A 16,949-nucleotide genomic window follows, 5' to 3' on the forward strand; every position below is an offset into this window, starting at 1 on the left:
TGCATGCATTAAAGGTCTTTTTCCTACAAAGCAAGCAGCTAACGAAAGTGAATGCAAAGGAGAAACTACCATTGAAAAGTGGACAATTCGGAATGCACTAACCATACCGACGATTGCAACGAATCATTTACCGTCAGAAATTTTACGTGCGCTCAGACCTATCGTTAAGGCCTGAGCTATCATCCCCCCGCTGCCCCCTGCACCATAAAAATCCAAGCCAGCATGTTTAAAAAGAAAAGTGAGATACAAACACAAACACGTGGCTCTCCGCTTTCCCCTGCATCATTACAAAACAAAACATACTGCTTCTCCCTGCAGCTTAAAAATTCTGTCTCTCCCCTTCTCCCACAGCTTTGAAAATTAACACTCTCTGCTATCCCCTAAAGCCAATTTTCCCAGTACTGTAAAAACAAGCTGCAAAGAGGTCTTTTGTTACAAAAGGGGATTTACGAGGGTCGTTCTTTTTAGAGTTATCTTCAACTGCACTCTTCTGCTAGATCAGACAGCTAAAAGGCTTGCAGGTCGGGATCCCCCCTCGCACGCCCCAGTCTGACGTAAGCAACCTACGTAGGTTTAATACGTTTGTGGCTGCTCTGCGCATGCTTAAGGGGCAAATTAATGACGGGGATTACGAACGCTTGATACACTGTACTTTTCAATACCGCACCGAACATTTCTGAGCTGTTTTTTTTGTGCATTCTCCATTGTTTCAAATTCATTAAGCACTTTTACGATTTAGATTTTTTTAACGTTTGGTTGATGCATCTAGCCCTTTGTGTGTCTAAATGCCACTGTTTACACATAGAGAAGTCATATAAGTCAATGACCTCCTTAGTTTATCTTTAGCTACTGGAATTTTCTTGGATAATCAAAGGGAGGCTTGTTCAAGCTCACAAGTTGCACTGACTTGATAGGGTTTCTGTGCCATCTTTATGTAATTATGCTTCAATTTTTCTTAACTGTAATTGGATAACAATGAGAGCTTCTTTCCTTTTCCACTTACCCCATTCAGGAAGGTGCTCTAGAGATTATAAGGATATCTGCAATAAATATTCAAAAGAGGTATCTGCGTACCTATGGTCTAAGAATAAGCCTACTTTGCATAGCTTGGTTTCTCTGAAAACCAAATACATTTCTGCCGCTCAGAACCCCTACCATGGAGCTTAGACATGACAGGAGAGCCTGTTCAAATCTTTCTGATTTCATTGTATTTTTCACAATTAAATCCAGCTTTGGAATAATATTTTTAAGCATGCAAATACAGACACTACCTTCCATATGAATTGCAATCTACCCCACAATTCTTCTTCTCCTGCAACCAGGCAGGAATGTCTTTTTTTCTGTAAGTGGAGACCGTAAATCTTGTTCAACTTGGAAGTGTCAATTTTTCCTAGAGAAAAATATAAAAAGTAGTACATTTAAGAACATAAGAATTGCTATACTGGATCAGACCAAAGATCTATGTAGCCCACTATCTTTCTTCCAACATTGATCAATCCAAATCACAATTACCTGGCAGGATCCCAAAAAGTATCAAGATTTTTTTTCTGAACTTTACTTTTATTAATTTTTTTAATGTAACTAACAACAGAAGAAAAGTTCAACTTTAATTTACAAAAAAACAGAAAAAAACAATCCCCACTCCTCCCTTCCAAACCTAGTAGATGGAGGATACCATCTGTAAAGAGATTTCACTCCCCCTTCCACTAGGTTAGCTGAGATATATTTGTGAAGGGTATTGTGATAAATATTAGCCCACTCCTGTTCTGTGATACTCCCAACTCAAATCATATTCCCATTTTCATTCATATGCTAATTTTGAATACCCCTGTCTCTCTAACACAGTGTTTCCCAAGTCAGGTTTTCAGGATATCCACAATGAATATGCATGAAAGATTTGTATATAATGAAAGCACTGTATGCAAATCAAGGTCATGCATATTCATTGTGGATATCCTGAAAACTACTACTACTACTTAACATTTCTAGAGCGCTACTAGGGTTACGCAGCGCTGTACAAAATAAACAAAGAAGGACGGTCCCTGCTCAAAGGAGCTTACAATCTAAAGAACGAAATGTCAAGTTGGGGCAGTCTAGCTTTCCTGGGTAGAGGTGTAGAGGTTATTTGCCGAAAGCGACATTGAAGAGGTGGGCTTTAAGCAGAGATTTGAAGATGGGCAGGGAGGGGGCCTGGCGTATGGGCTCGGGGAGTTTGTTCCACGCGTGGGGTGAGGCGAGGCAGAAAGGGCTCTCAAGGGGTACTCCAGGACTGGACTTCAGAACCACTGCTCTAGCACATCATACAGATTGGAAATCAATTTATATTGTCGTGCTCCACCCTGCATCTGCTCTTCAAAAGGTGTTATTTTGGCCTCCAACCACAGTTTAAGGGGAGAGCTTTGGATTAGGTGATGTAATTGGAGATAAAAAAAATCATTCAGAGTGGTAAATATTATATATGTCCCTCAGATCTTGAAAGGACCTGAGGACATGGTTATCAAATAAATGACTAATATATTGGATACCCCTTTATTCCCCACAGTTGGGAAATCTTAGGATCTGAGGACGAATCCAACACTGGAGATATTTTTTTTTTAACTCTATTAATTGCTTGGACAGGAGGTCCCGACACGATCCGTGTTTCGGCATCACAAAATGCCTGCCTCAGGGGTCTCATTAGTATTCTAAAAAACCACACAAATGTGTGATACATAAGTAATATACAGAACTTCATATTATATGTAACAATCAAAAATAAGAGTATACAAAATGCGTGATCAGAAATAAGAAATAAAAGTAAAAAATGAAGACATGTATATAAAAATGTATCTCTCTTTTAAAAAAAACTAATAAAACAATAAAATTCATTCATGTAAAGAATTAAAACATCAGTGGACAAACACTCTTAGTATCAATGAGTACTGTATGGCATCTGTGGACCACAGCAGTAAATCCTTAAACACCAAAATAACCGTAAAAACACTAACTTGAAACATGGATCAGACTGCATATATTCATATGAGTGTGCACCAGGTCAAAACTAAAAAAGTGTACATATGTCTGTGAAAAAGAATAAAAGAAAAAAGATAAATTAAAAAAAGAATAAAAGATAAATAAAAAAGGAAAGCCTGGCCTACAGGATATTTAAAAAGTATATATAAGGGTGTCATATATCAAGACAGAAATAAGGTGAAATAATGGTATTATAATACAGAAAGGAACTGATCGTTTTGGCAGAACTATTGTAGGAACTGCTAAGAAAACTGCAATAGAGAACCATGGAAATAAAAAAATGTGTAATCAAAGCTGCCCGAAGGCAATATGTTTTTTTGAGGCGTCCGCTCAAAAAAACACAATGTGCAAAGAAAGCTGCCCAAAGTCATCTGCTCTACAAGAATTGTACTGTGTGGTAGACTAAATATACATATGTATATATAGCTATACCAGTACACAAGACACGTGCGGCCAATTTTTTATGCACTAGTGCCAGTTTAGTTTTCTCTGGTTGTTTTTATATGTCATTTATGGATTCCCAGCAGTACATAAGGTATGCATGTAGCTATATATATATATATACACACACACACACACATATGGTAAAATTATGTATAATCATACCTGATCATTTTCTTTCCATTAATCATAGCTGATCAATCCATAGACTGGTGGGTTGTGTCCATCTACCAGCAGGTGGAGATAGAGAGCAAACTTTTGCCTCCCTATATGTGGTCATGTGCTGCCGGAAACTCCTCAGTATGTCGATATCAAAGCTCCATCCGCAGGACTCAGCACTTAGAGAATTACACCCACGAAGGGACACTCTGCCCAGCTCACCACCGCCGAAACGGGGGAGGGGAATTAACCCAGCTCATCCCCACACAAGTGGGGGAGGGGAATCCGTCCAGCTCATCCCCGCGGAGCGGGGGAGGGACACCACACCCGCCGATGCGGGGGGATCTGGCTTATCCTGCAACCGCAACCGCGGGAGGAGCTGACTGACCCTAACACCGCCGAAGCGGGAGGGGTACAAAGCTGCCCTACAGCCGCACGAAGCGGGAGGGAGTGCCGGCAGAATTTATGTCTCAATCCAGCCCCGTAAAACGGAGGGGAGAGGAATGCAGCAGCTCACTGTAACACAAAGTCGTCTCAACTCTTGAAGAATCCAAGTGAAAGAAGAACTTGAACACGAAGTCCTCCTGAAGTAACTGAAGGCTAAACTTGAACCTAAAATTCAACCAGAATATAAACAGTACAGATATCTGGGAGGGGCTATGGATTGATCAGCTATGATTAATGGAAAGAAAATTATCAGGTATGATTATACATAATTTTACCTTCCATATCATCAAGCTGATCAATCCATAGACTGGTGGGATGTACCGAAGCAGTACTCACCCAGGGCGGGACATAGAAATCCCTGACCTCAACACTGAAGCTCCAAACCGGGCCTCCGCCCGTGCAGCCACAGTCAAACGGTAATGCTTGGAGAATGTATGAGCCGAAGCCCACGTTGCCGCCTTGCATATCTCTTCCAAGGAGACGGATCCGGCCTCTGCCATCGAGGCCGCCTGAGCTCTCGTGGAGTGAGCCTTCAGCTGGATAGGCGGCACCTTCCCCGCGGCCACATAAGCCGCTGCAATGGCTTCCTGGACCCATCTTGCCACTGTAGGCTTAGCAGCCTGCAGACCCTTACGAGGACCTGCAAACAGGACAAACAGATGATCCGATTTCCGGAAATCATTGGTCACTTCCAAGTATCTGATGATGACTCGTCTCACATCCAGATATTCAAGAGCGGAGTACTCCTCTGGGTAGTCCTCCCTACGAAAGGAAGGGAGACAGAGCTGCTGATTCACATGGAAGCGAGAACCAATCTTGGGCAGGAAGGAAGGCACTGTGCGAATAGTCACTCCTGCCTCAGTGCACTGCAGAAAAGGCTCTCGACATGAGAGCGCCTGGAGCTCGGAAACTCTTCTGTCTGAAGTGATAGCCACCAAAAAGACTGCTTTCAACGTCAGGTCTTTCAGAGATGCCCTCGACAAGGGTTCCAAAGGCGGCTTCTGCAATGCTCTTAGCACCAGGTTGAGATTCCACGCAGGCACCACTGAGTGCAGAGGAGGGCGCAGGTGATTAACTCCCTTGAGAAAGCGCACCACATCTGGCTGCGAAGCCAGGGAAGCACCCTTCAGGCGGCCCCTGAAGCAAGCCAGAGCCGCTACCCGGACTTTAAGGGAACTGAGCGACAGGCCTTTCTCCAGACCTTCTTGCAGGAACGCCAACACTGAAGAAATTGGAGCAGTGAAGGGAGAAAGTGAGCCTGCTTCACACCATGCTGCAAAGATACGCCAAACCCTGGCGTAAGCAGTAGAAGTAGAGCGCTTCCTCGCTCTCAGCATAGTGGCGATGACCTTGTCTGAGAAGCCCTTCTTCCTCAGACGCTGCCGCTCAATAGCCAGGCCGTAAGACCAAAGGGAGAGGGATCCTCCATCACCACGGGACCCTGATGTAACAGGCCCTGCTCCACTGACAGCCGCAGAGGATCGTCGACTGAGAGCCTGAACAAGTCCGCATACCAGGGACGTCTGGGCCAATCCGGACCCACCAGGATTACCCTGCCGGGATGCTTTGCCACCCGGTCTAGCACCCTGCCCAACATGGGCCAGGGCGGGAACACATAGAGGAGCTCTTGTGTCGGCCACTGTTGGAGAAGAGCATCTACTCCCAGGGATCGAGGGTCCCGTCCTCTGCTGAAAAAGCGCGGCACTTGGCCATTGGCCGATGACGCCATCAGATCTAGGCTCGGCTGGCCCCAGCGCGTCGTGATGTCCAAGAACGCCTGAGCAGATAGTTGCCACTCTCCGGGCTCCAAGGTATGGCGACTGAGAAAGTCCGCCTTGACATTCATGACTCCGGCAATGTGGGCCGCTGAAAGCTGCTCCAGGTTCGCTTCCGCCCACTGGCAAAGACTCATAGCCTCCTTGGCTAGAGGGGCGCTCTGGTACCTCCCTGGCGGTTGATATAGGCCACAGCCGTGGCATTGTCCGACAGGACCCGTACAGGCTTCAACACGAGTACCGGGATGAACTCCAATAACACCAAGCGAATGGCTCTGAGTTCCAGGAGGTTGATAGACCACTTGCCTCTGCAGGAGACTAGAGCCCCTGCGCTGTCCTTCCCAAGCAGTGGGCTCCCCAGCCCATCAAAGAGGCGTCTGTCGTGACGACAATCCACTCCGGGGTCACCAGAGGCAATCCTGCAGACAACTTGTCTGTCTACGTCCACCAGCTCAGCGCCTTGCGCACTGCTGGGTCCACGGGAAGGCGCACAGCATAATCCTCCGACATCGGAGTCCAGCGCAGCAGCAGAGATAGCTGTAGTGGTCTCATACGAGCTCTGGCCCAGGGCACTACTTCCATCGTGGCCGTCATAGAGCCCAACAGCCGCACGTAGTCCCAAGCCCGAATAGGAGAGGCTACTAGGAACTAGTCCACCTGAGCCTGAAGCTTGACAATCCGATTGTCTGGCAGGAACACTCTGCCCACTTGGGTGTCGAATCGAACTCCCAGATACACCAGGGACTGAGTCGGGCGCAGCTGGCTCTTCTTCCAGTTGATGATCCATCCCAGGGAGCTCAAAAGAGCAACTACCCGGTCCATAGCTTTGCCGCACTCTGCATAAGAGGGGGCTCGGATCAACCAGTCGTCCAGATAAGGATGGACTTGTACTCCTTCCTTTAGCAGGAAGGCCGCTATGACCCCCATTACTTTGGAAAAGGTCCGCGGAGCAGTAGCCAACCCGAAAGGGAGGGCTCTGAACTGGAAGTGTCGTCTCAGGACTGTAAAACGCAGAAAGCGTTGGAGAGGAGGCCAGATGGGACTATGCAGGTACGCTTCCTTGATGTCCAAGGAAGCCAAGAACTCTCCTGCCTTCACTGCCGCTATAACAGAGCGGAGAGTCTCCATGCGAAAGTGCCTCACTTTCCAGGCCCGATTGACCCCTTTGAGGTCGAGGATAGGCCAGACAGAACCTCCTTTCTTTGGAACCACAAAGTAAATGGAGTAACGTCCCTTGCCAATCTGATTTTTTGGCACCGGAACGACCGCACCCAGGCGGATCAGGTTGTCCAAGGTCTGCTGCACTACCACAGCTTGACCGGAGACTTGCAGGGAGAGAGTACAAACCCGTCTCTTAAGGGTTGGCAGAACTCTAGCTTGTAGCCGTCTCTGATGACTTCCAGCACCCACGCGTCTGAAGTTATAGTGGTCCACTCGCCCAGAAACGAGGACAGCCGTCCTCCAATCTGCACTGGGGCGTGGACCAAGGCCCCGTCATTGGGTACGAGACCCTGGGGGAGGACCGGAGGGAGCACCTCCGGGACGGCGGTCTCTGCGAAAGGAATGCTGCTTGGGGGAGAAATTCCTCTTGAAGGAAGAGGGGGCAGAGGAACCCGACTTGCCCGGGCGGTATGGAGGTATCGGGACGAGTACTAACCCGAGCCCTGACCTCTGGTAATTTCTTGCCCTTAGACGTGCCAAGATCGGTCACGATTTTGTCCAGCTCGACCCCAAAGAGCAGCTTGCCTTTAAAAGGCAATCTAGCCAGGCGGGATTTAGAGGCGTGGTCAGCAGACCAATGTTTCAGCCAAAGCCACCGCCACGCAGAGACTGTCTGAGCCATGCCTTTAGCTGAGGCTCTCCAGACATCATACAGCAAGTCTGCCAAATAGGCTAAGCCCAATTCCAGGGCCGGCCAATCAGCCCTCAAGGAATGATCCGAGGGGGAAGCCCGCTGCACCATAGTCCGGCACGCCCTGGCCACATAGGAGCCGCAAACTGAGGCCTGCAAACTTAAAGCAGCTGCCTCCAAGGACGACCTTAAGGCCGCCTCCAATCTTCTGTCTTGGGCGTCCTTTAGGGCCGTGCCACCTTCCACCGGCAACGCCGTTTTCTTAGTCACCGCAGTGATTAAAGAATCCACGGTAGGCCACAGATAGGCCTCACGTTCACTCACAGCCAAAGGATAGAGGCGGGACATAGCCCTAGCCACTTTAAGGCTCGTTTCCGGGACATCCCATTGAGCCGCAATTAAGGTGTGCATGGCATCATGCACGTGGAAGGTTCTAGGCGGGCGCTTCGTCCCCAGCATAATGGCAGAGCCAACAGGGGCTGAGGGAGAGACGTCCTCCGGAGAGGAAATCTTCAAAGTGTCCATGGCCTGTAACAACAGGTTGGGCAAATCCTCTGGGCTAAAAAGCCGCGCTGCAGAGGGGTCATCCGCTCCATCCGAGCGGGGATCTATCTCCTCCAAGGAATCCGCAAAGGATCGTTGGGAGACCTCAGACACGCTGCCCTCATCTACATCGGAGGAGACAAAAGTCCTCCAAGGCCTGGAAATCAACCCGAGGGCGTTTACCTCTGGGAACCTCAACCTCTTTATCAGAAGAGGGAGCAGGGGCAGCGTTTTGCATGAGAAAAGCCTGATGCAGCAGCAAAACAAACTCGGGGGAGAAACCCCCCAGACTGTGCACTTCCGCAGCCTGGGCAACAGCCCTAGACGCACTCTCAACCGGCGCTCGCAATAGCGGGGGAGAGACATGCTGCGCATCCAAAATGGCGTCCGGCGCGAAACTCCGTGAAGGAGCCGCGCGGGAAGAACGGCGCTTAACTTTAGCCGCTTTTGTGCCGTCGCCCAAATTAAGGGCGTTCATGGCATTAATGTCTCCAACCTCAAGGGCGGCCCCGAAGAAGCCGTCCGAGCCGCGTGGCCGGCCAAGATGGCGGAGGCGAGGAGCGGGGGATGGGCGTTTATGGCGGGAAAAAACCGCCACGCCGGAGGAACGACCGGGACATTCATCGGTCACTAAACTATCACCCATCAAGGGCGAATCAGGTTGTAAAACCCCCGCATCCCCTCTAGAAGCGCTCCAGCGATCCGGGGAGCGACCCTTTGCGCCCTCGCCCTCCGACGCCATTGCCACGAGGAGAAGAATCGGGGAACCCCCTGCCCGCTATAAAAAGGTAAAATTACCTGCTTGCCGCTCCGAGCTGTAACGAACTGGTGTCCCAGTGAGTAGCTGCAATGAACGTTTAAAGAAACGTCGAATTAAACGCCTTTAAAGACGTTTAAAAATATATTTTTTTTTTTTTTTAAACGGAGCCAGCGGGAGGGGGGAGAAAAGGAGGGACCTGGCACCACCAGGTTTGCACTTGCTCAAAAGAGCCCTCAACCCCAGGCCTCAACAAAACCTAAGGATTAGGCTTGGAGGCCTAGCCAGAGCTGCTGCTGTGTGTGACCACCACCTGCTGAGATAGAGAACATACTGGGGAGTTTCCGGCAGCACATGACCACATATAGGGAGGCAAAAGTTTGCTCTCTATCTCCACCTGCTGGTAGATGGACACAACCCACCAGTCTATGGATTGATCAGCTTGATGATATGGAAGTATATTTAGTCTGCCACACAGTGTCACTTGTTCTCATTCTTGTAGAGTGGATGCCTTTGGGCAGATTTGTTTGAACAATATTTTTTTTTTGAGCGGACGCCTTCGGGCAGCTTTGATTACACAGCATATATCTTTATTTACCATACGCTGGGTTAAAAATGTGTGCATTAAGGGCAAAGTATCACTTAACCCTCCATTGCCCCATGTAAGCTGCATTGAGCCTGCCATGAGTGGGAAAGCGCGGGGTACAAATGTAACAAAAATTTTAAAAAATTAAATATTTCTGCCAAATAAAACATGCAATATTTGGCAAACAACATGTGATGTTCCCTTAATGCACTTCAGCAACTTAGGCCCTTAGATGGTAACAAAGGGGAACTTCAACATTACAAACAGCACTGCACTTGACAGTAACCTCCAGTAGTGAATTAATATGAGTATCAAGTAATGTTTTTCAGAGCCTAAATACTTATTTACCGTGAGATGTGAAGGGCAGGGCTTCAATCAGCAGCAGCTCATCAGGGATTGCAGGACTTGGCAGACATTTCCGCAGCTCTTTAAAAATTTCTCTCTCTTCTACATTGCCTCTGGGCACAACAAACAAGACTAATGTTTCCTGTTGGTACCAAGTCACTGCACAGGTCTCCACTTGGCTAAGACTTTCTGCTGCCTGTAATGTAATTTTGGATACGTTTAAACTCTTACAAAAGGACTCCCTGCACATTTATTTCTTTGAATTATTCTGCATGTTTATTAAAAGTTCCTAGGAAGATTTTTAACTTAGTAATTGATTCAGTATTTAATAGGGCAGAATGTTAGATAATTTGAAAAGCTATAAGAGAAGAGTGACAGTAGTGGCGTAGCAAGGGTGGGGTGGTCCGCCCCGGGTGCACGCTGCTGGAGGGTGCAGAGAGCAGCCGCGCGCCTGTCAGCTCCGCTGGTTCCCTGCTCCCTCTGCCCTGGAACAGGTTACTTCCTGTTCCGGGGCAGAGGGATCAGGGAACCAGTGGAGCCGACAGGCGTACGGCTGCTCTCTGCAACCTCCAGCAGCCAAGAATGCACCCGGGGGGATGGGGGCTTGATGCACCGGGGGGGGGGGGGGGGTGTCATGCTGCACCCTGGGGGGGGGGGGGGTCAGATGCCGCTGCACCCGGGGAGGGGGGGGGTCGTAGCGGCGATCCACCCCGGGTGGCAGCCGACCTAGGATCGCCACTGAGGGACAGTTTAGGTGATGAATTGAGGGGGTCTTAGAAAAGGATGGCAGCACAAAAAGGAGAAATCAGATCTTACCTGCTGTGATGAAATGCCTAGCTACCTGCCTGGGGTTACTCCATGGCCATTTAGAGGATCTATCCCCACCACAGCTCAGGTCCTCCTGCACATGTCGCTCATGCTCTACACTAGCACCCTCCTCCCACCAACTGGGTCATAACCTCCTCTGGGCGAGTCCAGGTTACTGGGGCCACACTCCCAGTGGTCCCACAGTTCCCAGAAAGCACTCACAGACCCAACAAACAAACCACTAGGACTCTATCAGTCCAGACAGCAGAGTCAACAAACTAAACAGGTTTATAGTCACACTGGAACAACGAACAAAAGAAACTAAAGAAAAAACACTTAGTTCTCTGCAACAGCTTTACAGCAAAGAAACACCACCTGCTGACCTAATAGAAGAAATACATTTCAGAGCATATAATCAATGAAGGAAAATATCATAGTAACATAGTAGTTGACGGCAGAAAAAGACCTGCACGGTCCATCCAGTCTGCCCAACAAGATAATTTCACACGTGCTACTTTTTGTGTATACCTTACCTTGATTTGTATCTGCCATTGTCTGGGCACAGACCGTCTGCCCAGCACTAGCCCCACCTCCCACCACCGGCTCTGCCTCCCAATCTTGGCTAAGCTTCTGGGGATCCCTTTCTTCCTATACATTTTACAGGCTTAAAACACACTTTCTTACACCTGCTAATTTACTTTCCTTGAGTCTCTCCAGACCACCACCACCATTACCTTGGAAAAGGTTTTCAGCACCATGGCAAGGTCAAAGGGCATTGCCCGAAACTGGTAATGCTCCCCCAAAACTGTAAAGCAAAGATATTTCTGATGTTCTTGGAGAATCGGGATATGCAGCTACGCCTCCGTCAGATCTAAAGACGTGAGAAACATCCGCTACTATTACAGACCAGAGGGTTTACATTCGAAAAGGAGAAACCTGCAGAACCTGATTCACCCGCTTGAGATCCAAAATTGCACACCAAGAACTTTCCTTCTTGGGCACCACAAAATAAATCAAATACCTCCCAGAAACTTTCTCACCCGGAAGGACTGGAACTACTGCCCGAAGAGCCAGCAGACGTTGTCACATCAGACATAGGACTCCTGCTTTGACCGGTGACTTGCAAGGACACACAAGGAAGGCATGTGGAAGAGGGCAACAAAATTCCAGGGAATAACTATTTTGGATACTATCGAGGACCCACTGGTCCGATGTCATATAGACCCACCTCTGGTAAAACAGCTGCAATCTGCCGCCTATGGGCGCCACCGAAGGCTGGGTCCCCAGAACATCATTGGAAAGCCCAGGCTCCTCTGGTGTTACCAGAAGGCCCTTCATAGCCCTCTCTTCTACCGCCTTGAAAGGACTGGCCCCTATTCCAGAAACGAGCCCACTGCAACCCAGCTTCTCTACCTGGTTGATACCGCCTAAATTCCTGCACACACCCTCAACCTGCCGACTGTGCAGCCAAGCAGGACCTATCCTCTGGAAGCCGTGACTCTTTGGACTCTCCCAAGCTCTTCACCAGCTTCTCCAAATCCTCTCCGAAGAGCATCTTGCTCCTAAAGGGAAGCTGTCTCAAATGGACTTTGGAGCCTACATCACCCGCCCATTTTCTGGGCCACAGAAACAGTTGCACCGCTACCACTAAAGCTAGGTTTTTCACAGAGGCATGGACCACGCCATACAAGGCATCTGCCAGAAAGGCAGTACCCAACTCCAAATTAACCACATCCGATGACTGCGTGGAAGAGGACACCGGACAATCAAGGTAACTGCTCGGCCCACCAAAAACAGGCTCTATCCACATAACCACCACAAATAGCTGCCTGCAAGGCTAAAGCTGAAACCACAAAGGAACACTTCATGAACGCCTCCATATGCTGATCTTGAGGATCTTTATGAGCCATCCCCCCCTTCTACAGGAAAAGCCATCTTCTTGGTAACCACCATCACCAGAGAGTCTATCTTAGGAACCCAAAAGAATTCTAAATACGTGACATTGCCCTACCTATGCGTAAAGGAGAATATGGAGCCTTGTGGGTCTTCATGGTAGGGAAAGGTCTGGGATGGGTTGCGAACCCCATCAAAAGAGGGTCACCCTTCCTGGTTAACTGAGGAGAATCCTCCGAAAACTTTTACACCTGCAGAATCTCTGCTAACTGGCCAGGCAACTCCTAATGACTAAAAATCCATACCACCGATGGATCTTCCCCCAGAGGAACCGTAGAAGGGTCCTCTAGGGTCTCCTCATCCCAGGGCTCCCACTGGACAGGCTCCTCCTCCAGCAGAGCCTCTGATCTGAGGGAAAGGACCTCATCCAACTCCTCCTCTGGGGACAAACAGACCTTCTTCAGTCCAAGCGCCACTGCAGATGTCCCAGAAGACCCTACTGACCATCTGTCCCCCCAAAGATTCAAGGGGCAGACCCCTCTTCAGGCAATAAGCCTGATGCAGCAGGAAGGCAAAGTCTGGAGTGAACGCCACAGAAACTGTAGAGGCAACCTATTTAGCAAGTACAGGGGGTGCCTCTCCTGAGTTCAGCACATGTGCAGCTGACGACAAAATGGCAGACATTCCCACCACCACTACACCTGCGACCAAATGTGCTGCAAAAACAGCCTCCCCGTCACAGCCTCTTTCATTAGGCACGGGGCCTTCCCCAAACTCCCCAAGTCCGAGGCACCCGATTCGGACTTGACTCCAAGAACAGGAGCAGGCTCCTCGCACACACGGCAAATGACGCTGTGAGTTGACACCACACGGTACGTTGAACAGGCCATGCACTGGCGCACCTTTTCAGCCTGGGAAGACATGCCATCTCAGCTTGATTGCCTGGGACCCTGCCCAGAACAGGATCATACCTGGACCTTTATTTTCAACTCTAGGAGACCAAGGGGAAGAAATCCACACGCATACCATTAATAAATAAATAAATATAGATCAAAGGCCTTTGGGAGAGAGTGTGGGTCCCACTTAATGGCAGTGAGCTCAACCAGAACTGTCTCAAAATCCCTCAGGTCCTCTGCTCTTTTATTAAGAATGATTAAGTCATCAATTAGCTGGTTACATCACAAATCATGGGACACAAACTTTGAAAAATCATTGGCTAGATTATATTCTGCTTACATCTGCAAGTTCAGGGGATTCAGGGTGCTTTCCAAAACTGCTAGTGGTTCCAGTAAAAATCTTTTATAGGAATGCAGAACTATCGTATATTATTCCATACATCATCTGTATGCAGAAACATCTGCAAACATCGCATTCACTTCCCTGTTCTCTTCCAAACGTGTTTATGTCTAATAGTTTCCTGCATCTGGTAAAGATAGCATTTACTCATTTTCCATCTTATTTTCTATAAGAACATTTAACCTCTAATATTCCTCTCTATGAATGGGGGGGGATCATTTTCAAATATAACCTTAATATTATCAAGCAGTGCCTGGCAAAAAGCATCCCACCGCCTACACTCTCCCCTTCCCTAGAGAATCCGGTAGCTGCTCTCATGATCTGCCTGTTCAACTTTTTTTTTACCGCACTCCCTGCTGAGCACCGCAAAAAACATTTTTGTTTTGTTTTAGACAGTGCTCACCGCTATTCCTGGGTCTCCTCAAGGAACTCGCCAAGTGGAGGAGGCGGCCGAGGCACAGCTCTGACCAAATAAGAATGACGGGGGGAGGGGGAGGGACCTGGAATCTGGAGTGTGCACCAACACAGCACAGGGGACAAAGCCCGACATCCAAGAGCCTTTAATATGCTCTTCTGCTCTTCCTATTCCTACTGTTAATTTATTAATTTCCTTTTGTTTTTTAAACTAAACACCCTTAAGAAAAAATGAATGAATTGTTGCTGCATCTTTGGAGTAATTTTTGCAGGCCTACTGCTCCTGGGATAATTCACCACTGTTTCAAGTCATTTGACAATAATAGTTCTCACTGTGGTTTGTTGGGAGTCCCAGAGCTTTAGAAATGGCTTTATGGCACTTTCCAGACTGATATATTTCAACAACTTCTTTTCTCAACTCTTCTGGATTTTCTTTGATCATGGAATATTATTCATGTAGAAATTTTGTGATTACTACTTTACCCTCATGGTAAGGTTCAATATATAATGAGATTCAATGGGGCTGGCTGTAATCAAGATTGGCTGTGTTCTATGAGCTGAACCTAATTATCAATTAAATGTGGTTAAGTAGTTGACAAACTGGCTTATTTTCGAAAGAGAAGGATGCCCATATTTCGACCCAAATCGGGAAATGGGCGCCCTTCTCTCATGGGTGCCCAAATCAGTGTAATCGAAAGCAGATTTTGGGCGCCTCCAACTGCAGTCTGTCGTGGGAACGAACAAAGTTGACGGGGGCGTGTTGGAGGCGTGGTGAAGGCGGGACTGGGGCGTGTTTATCGGCCGAGGAGAGATGGGCGCCTTCGGCCGATAATGGAAAAAAGAAGGGCGGCAGTAGCGAGAATTTGGGCCGCTTTTTTGGACCCTTTTTTTTCACGAACAAGTCCCCAAAAAGTGCCCCAACTGCCCAGATGACCACCGGAGGGAATCAGGGATGACCTCCCCTGACTCCCCCAGTGGTCACTAACTCCCTCCCACCAAAAAAAAGAACTTTAAAAACTTTTTTTGCCAGCCTGTATGCCAGCCTCAAATGTCATACTCAGCTCCATCACAGCAGTATGCAGGTCCCTGGAGCTGTTGTTAGTGGGTGCAGTGGACTTCAGGCAGGTGGACCCAAGCTCATCCCCCCCTTTACCTGTTACACTTGTGCTGGTAAATAGGAGCCCTCCAAACCGCCCCAAAGCCCACTGTACCCACATCTAGGTGCCCCCCTTCACCCATAAGTGCTATGGTAATGGTGTAGAGTTGTGGGGAGTGGGTTTTGGGGGGGATTTGGGGGGCTCAGCACCCAAGGTAAGGGAGCTATGGACTTGGGAGGTATTTTAAATTTTTTTTTAAACTTTTTACAAGTGCTCCCTTGGGTGCCTGGTTGGTTGCCTGGCATGTGAAGGGGACCCGTGCACTACGAATCTTGGCCCCTCCCACGACCAAATGCCTTGGAGTTGTTCGTTTTTAAGTTGGGCGGCTTCGGTTTCCATTATCGCTGAAAACCGATACCACCCATCTCAAATCCGCCCAAATCCGATGCATTTGCCCGGCACCAATCGTATTATCGAAACAAAGATGGACACCTATCTTTTTCGAAAATACGGTCTGTCCCGCCCCTTCGCGGACCCGTCCTCGGAGATAGTCGCCCATAGAGATGGGCGTCCGCGTTCGATTATGCCCCTCTAAGTAACTAAGGTGGCAGTTACTTTTTCACATTCTTCCTTAGATGAAGTAATATTATTACATTTTGTTTAAAGATCACAAACTATTCAGTATGACATATATGCAATAGCAGAGGAAATTGGAGGGGGGGGGGGAGAGAAAAAAAATTTCACATCACTGTACGTATATTTAGAACCATTCACTGCACATACAGTGCTGTTTAATACACATGGATGGTTTAAACTGTACAGCCAATGTTTTAAAAAAAATGACTGTGAATGGTATATACTATAAGAAGTTTTGTTTAGGATAGGTTGGGTTCCCCCAATCATAATGTACCAGATCAGCTCAGTCTGGCTGAAGTTTGGTTTAAATGGGGCTGAGCTCACTTCCCTCACACTTTAGAGCCTTATGAGGTATGTTTTTCCCTTAACTCCACCTGCTGGAAGCATTACATGAAGTGCTTTATTTTTGAAGAACTAGAAAAGATTTTTTTAAACTATGTTTTATGATTATAGGGGCTTACACAGACATTTAAGAACTTGCAATTGATTACCCTGAAACAGCGGCATGCAAACAAAGGTCCATGCCATGACCCAAGACAGCAACTGAAGTTAAGTTCAATATTATATATTTTCTGCATTTGAAATTATTTGTGAGCAGCAAAACAGCAATGATTGCAAATTAAGTGGACACACTGGAAGACTTTTGGAGTCTGTGGCAGTCCCACTAGGAATATGAGCGACCTATCAAAAATTTAAAATCATGTTTGTGTCGCCTCATTGAGGGGGTCTTTTACTTAGCCACTTTAGTGTTTTTAGCATACGCTAATGATTACCCCATGCTAGACACTAGAAACGCCCATAGGAATATATGGGCATCTCTAGCATTTAGCACTAGCTAAAATGCTACTGTGGCTTGATAAAAGACCTTCTGAAACTTTTGCTTGTTATT

General features: G+C 47.8%; 1 protein-coding gene across 7 annotated transcripts in view; it reads right to left on the bottom strand.

Moving 5' to 3' along the window:
• AASDH (aminoadipate-semialdehyde dehydrogenase) overlaps positions 1 to 16,949 on the bottom strand; it is a 136,016-nt gene that overhangs the window by 28,453 nt on the left and 90,614 nt on the right. For all 7 annotated transcript variants that reach the window (XM_030191412.1, XM_030191409.1, XM_030191414.1 and 4 more), the window contains 2 exons: positions 9,921 to 10,113; positions 1,272 to 1,390 (listed from right to left, as the gene is read on the bottom strand). In XM_030191412.1, coding sequence (XP_030047272.1) covers positions 1,272 to 1,390; positions 9,921 to 10,113 — 312 coding nt within the window. The remainder of the gene's footprint in view (positions 1 to 1,271; positions 1,391 to 9,920; positions 10,114 to 16,949) is intronic.

This window comes from Microcaecilia unicolor, chromosome 2, assembly GCF_901765095.1.
Source record: "Microcaecilia unicolor chromosome 2, aMicUni1.1, whole genome shotgun sequence".
NCBI classification, from domain to species: Eukaryota; Metazoa; Chordata; class Amphibia; order Gymnophiona; family Siphonopidae; genus Microcaecilia; species Microcaecilia unicolor.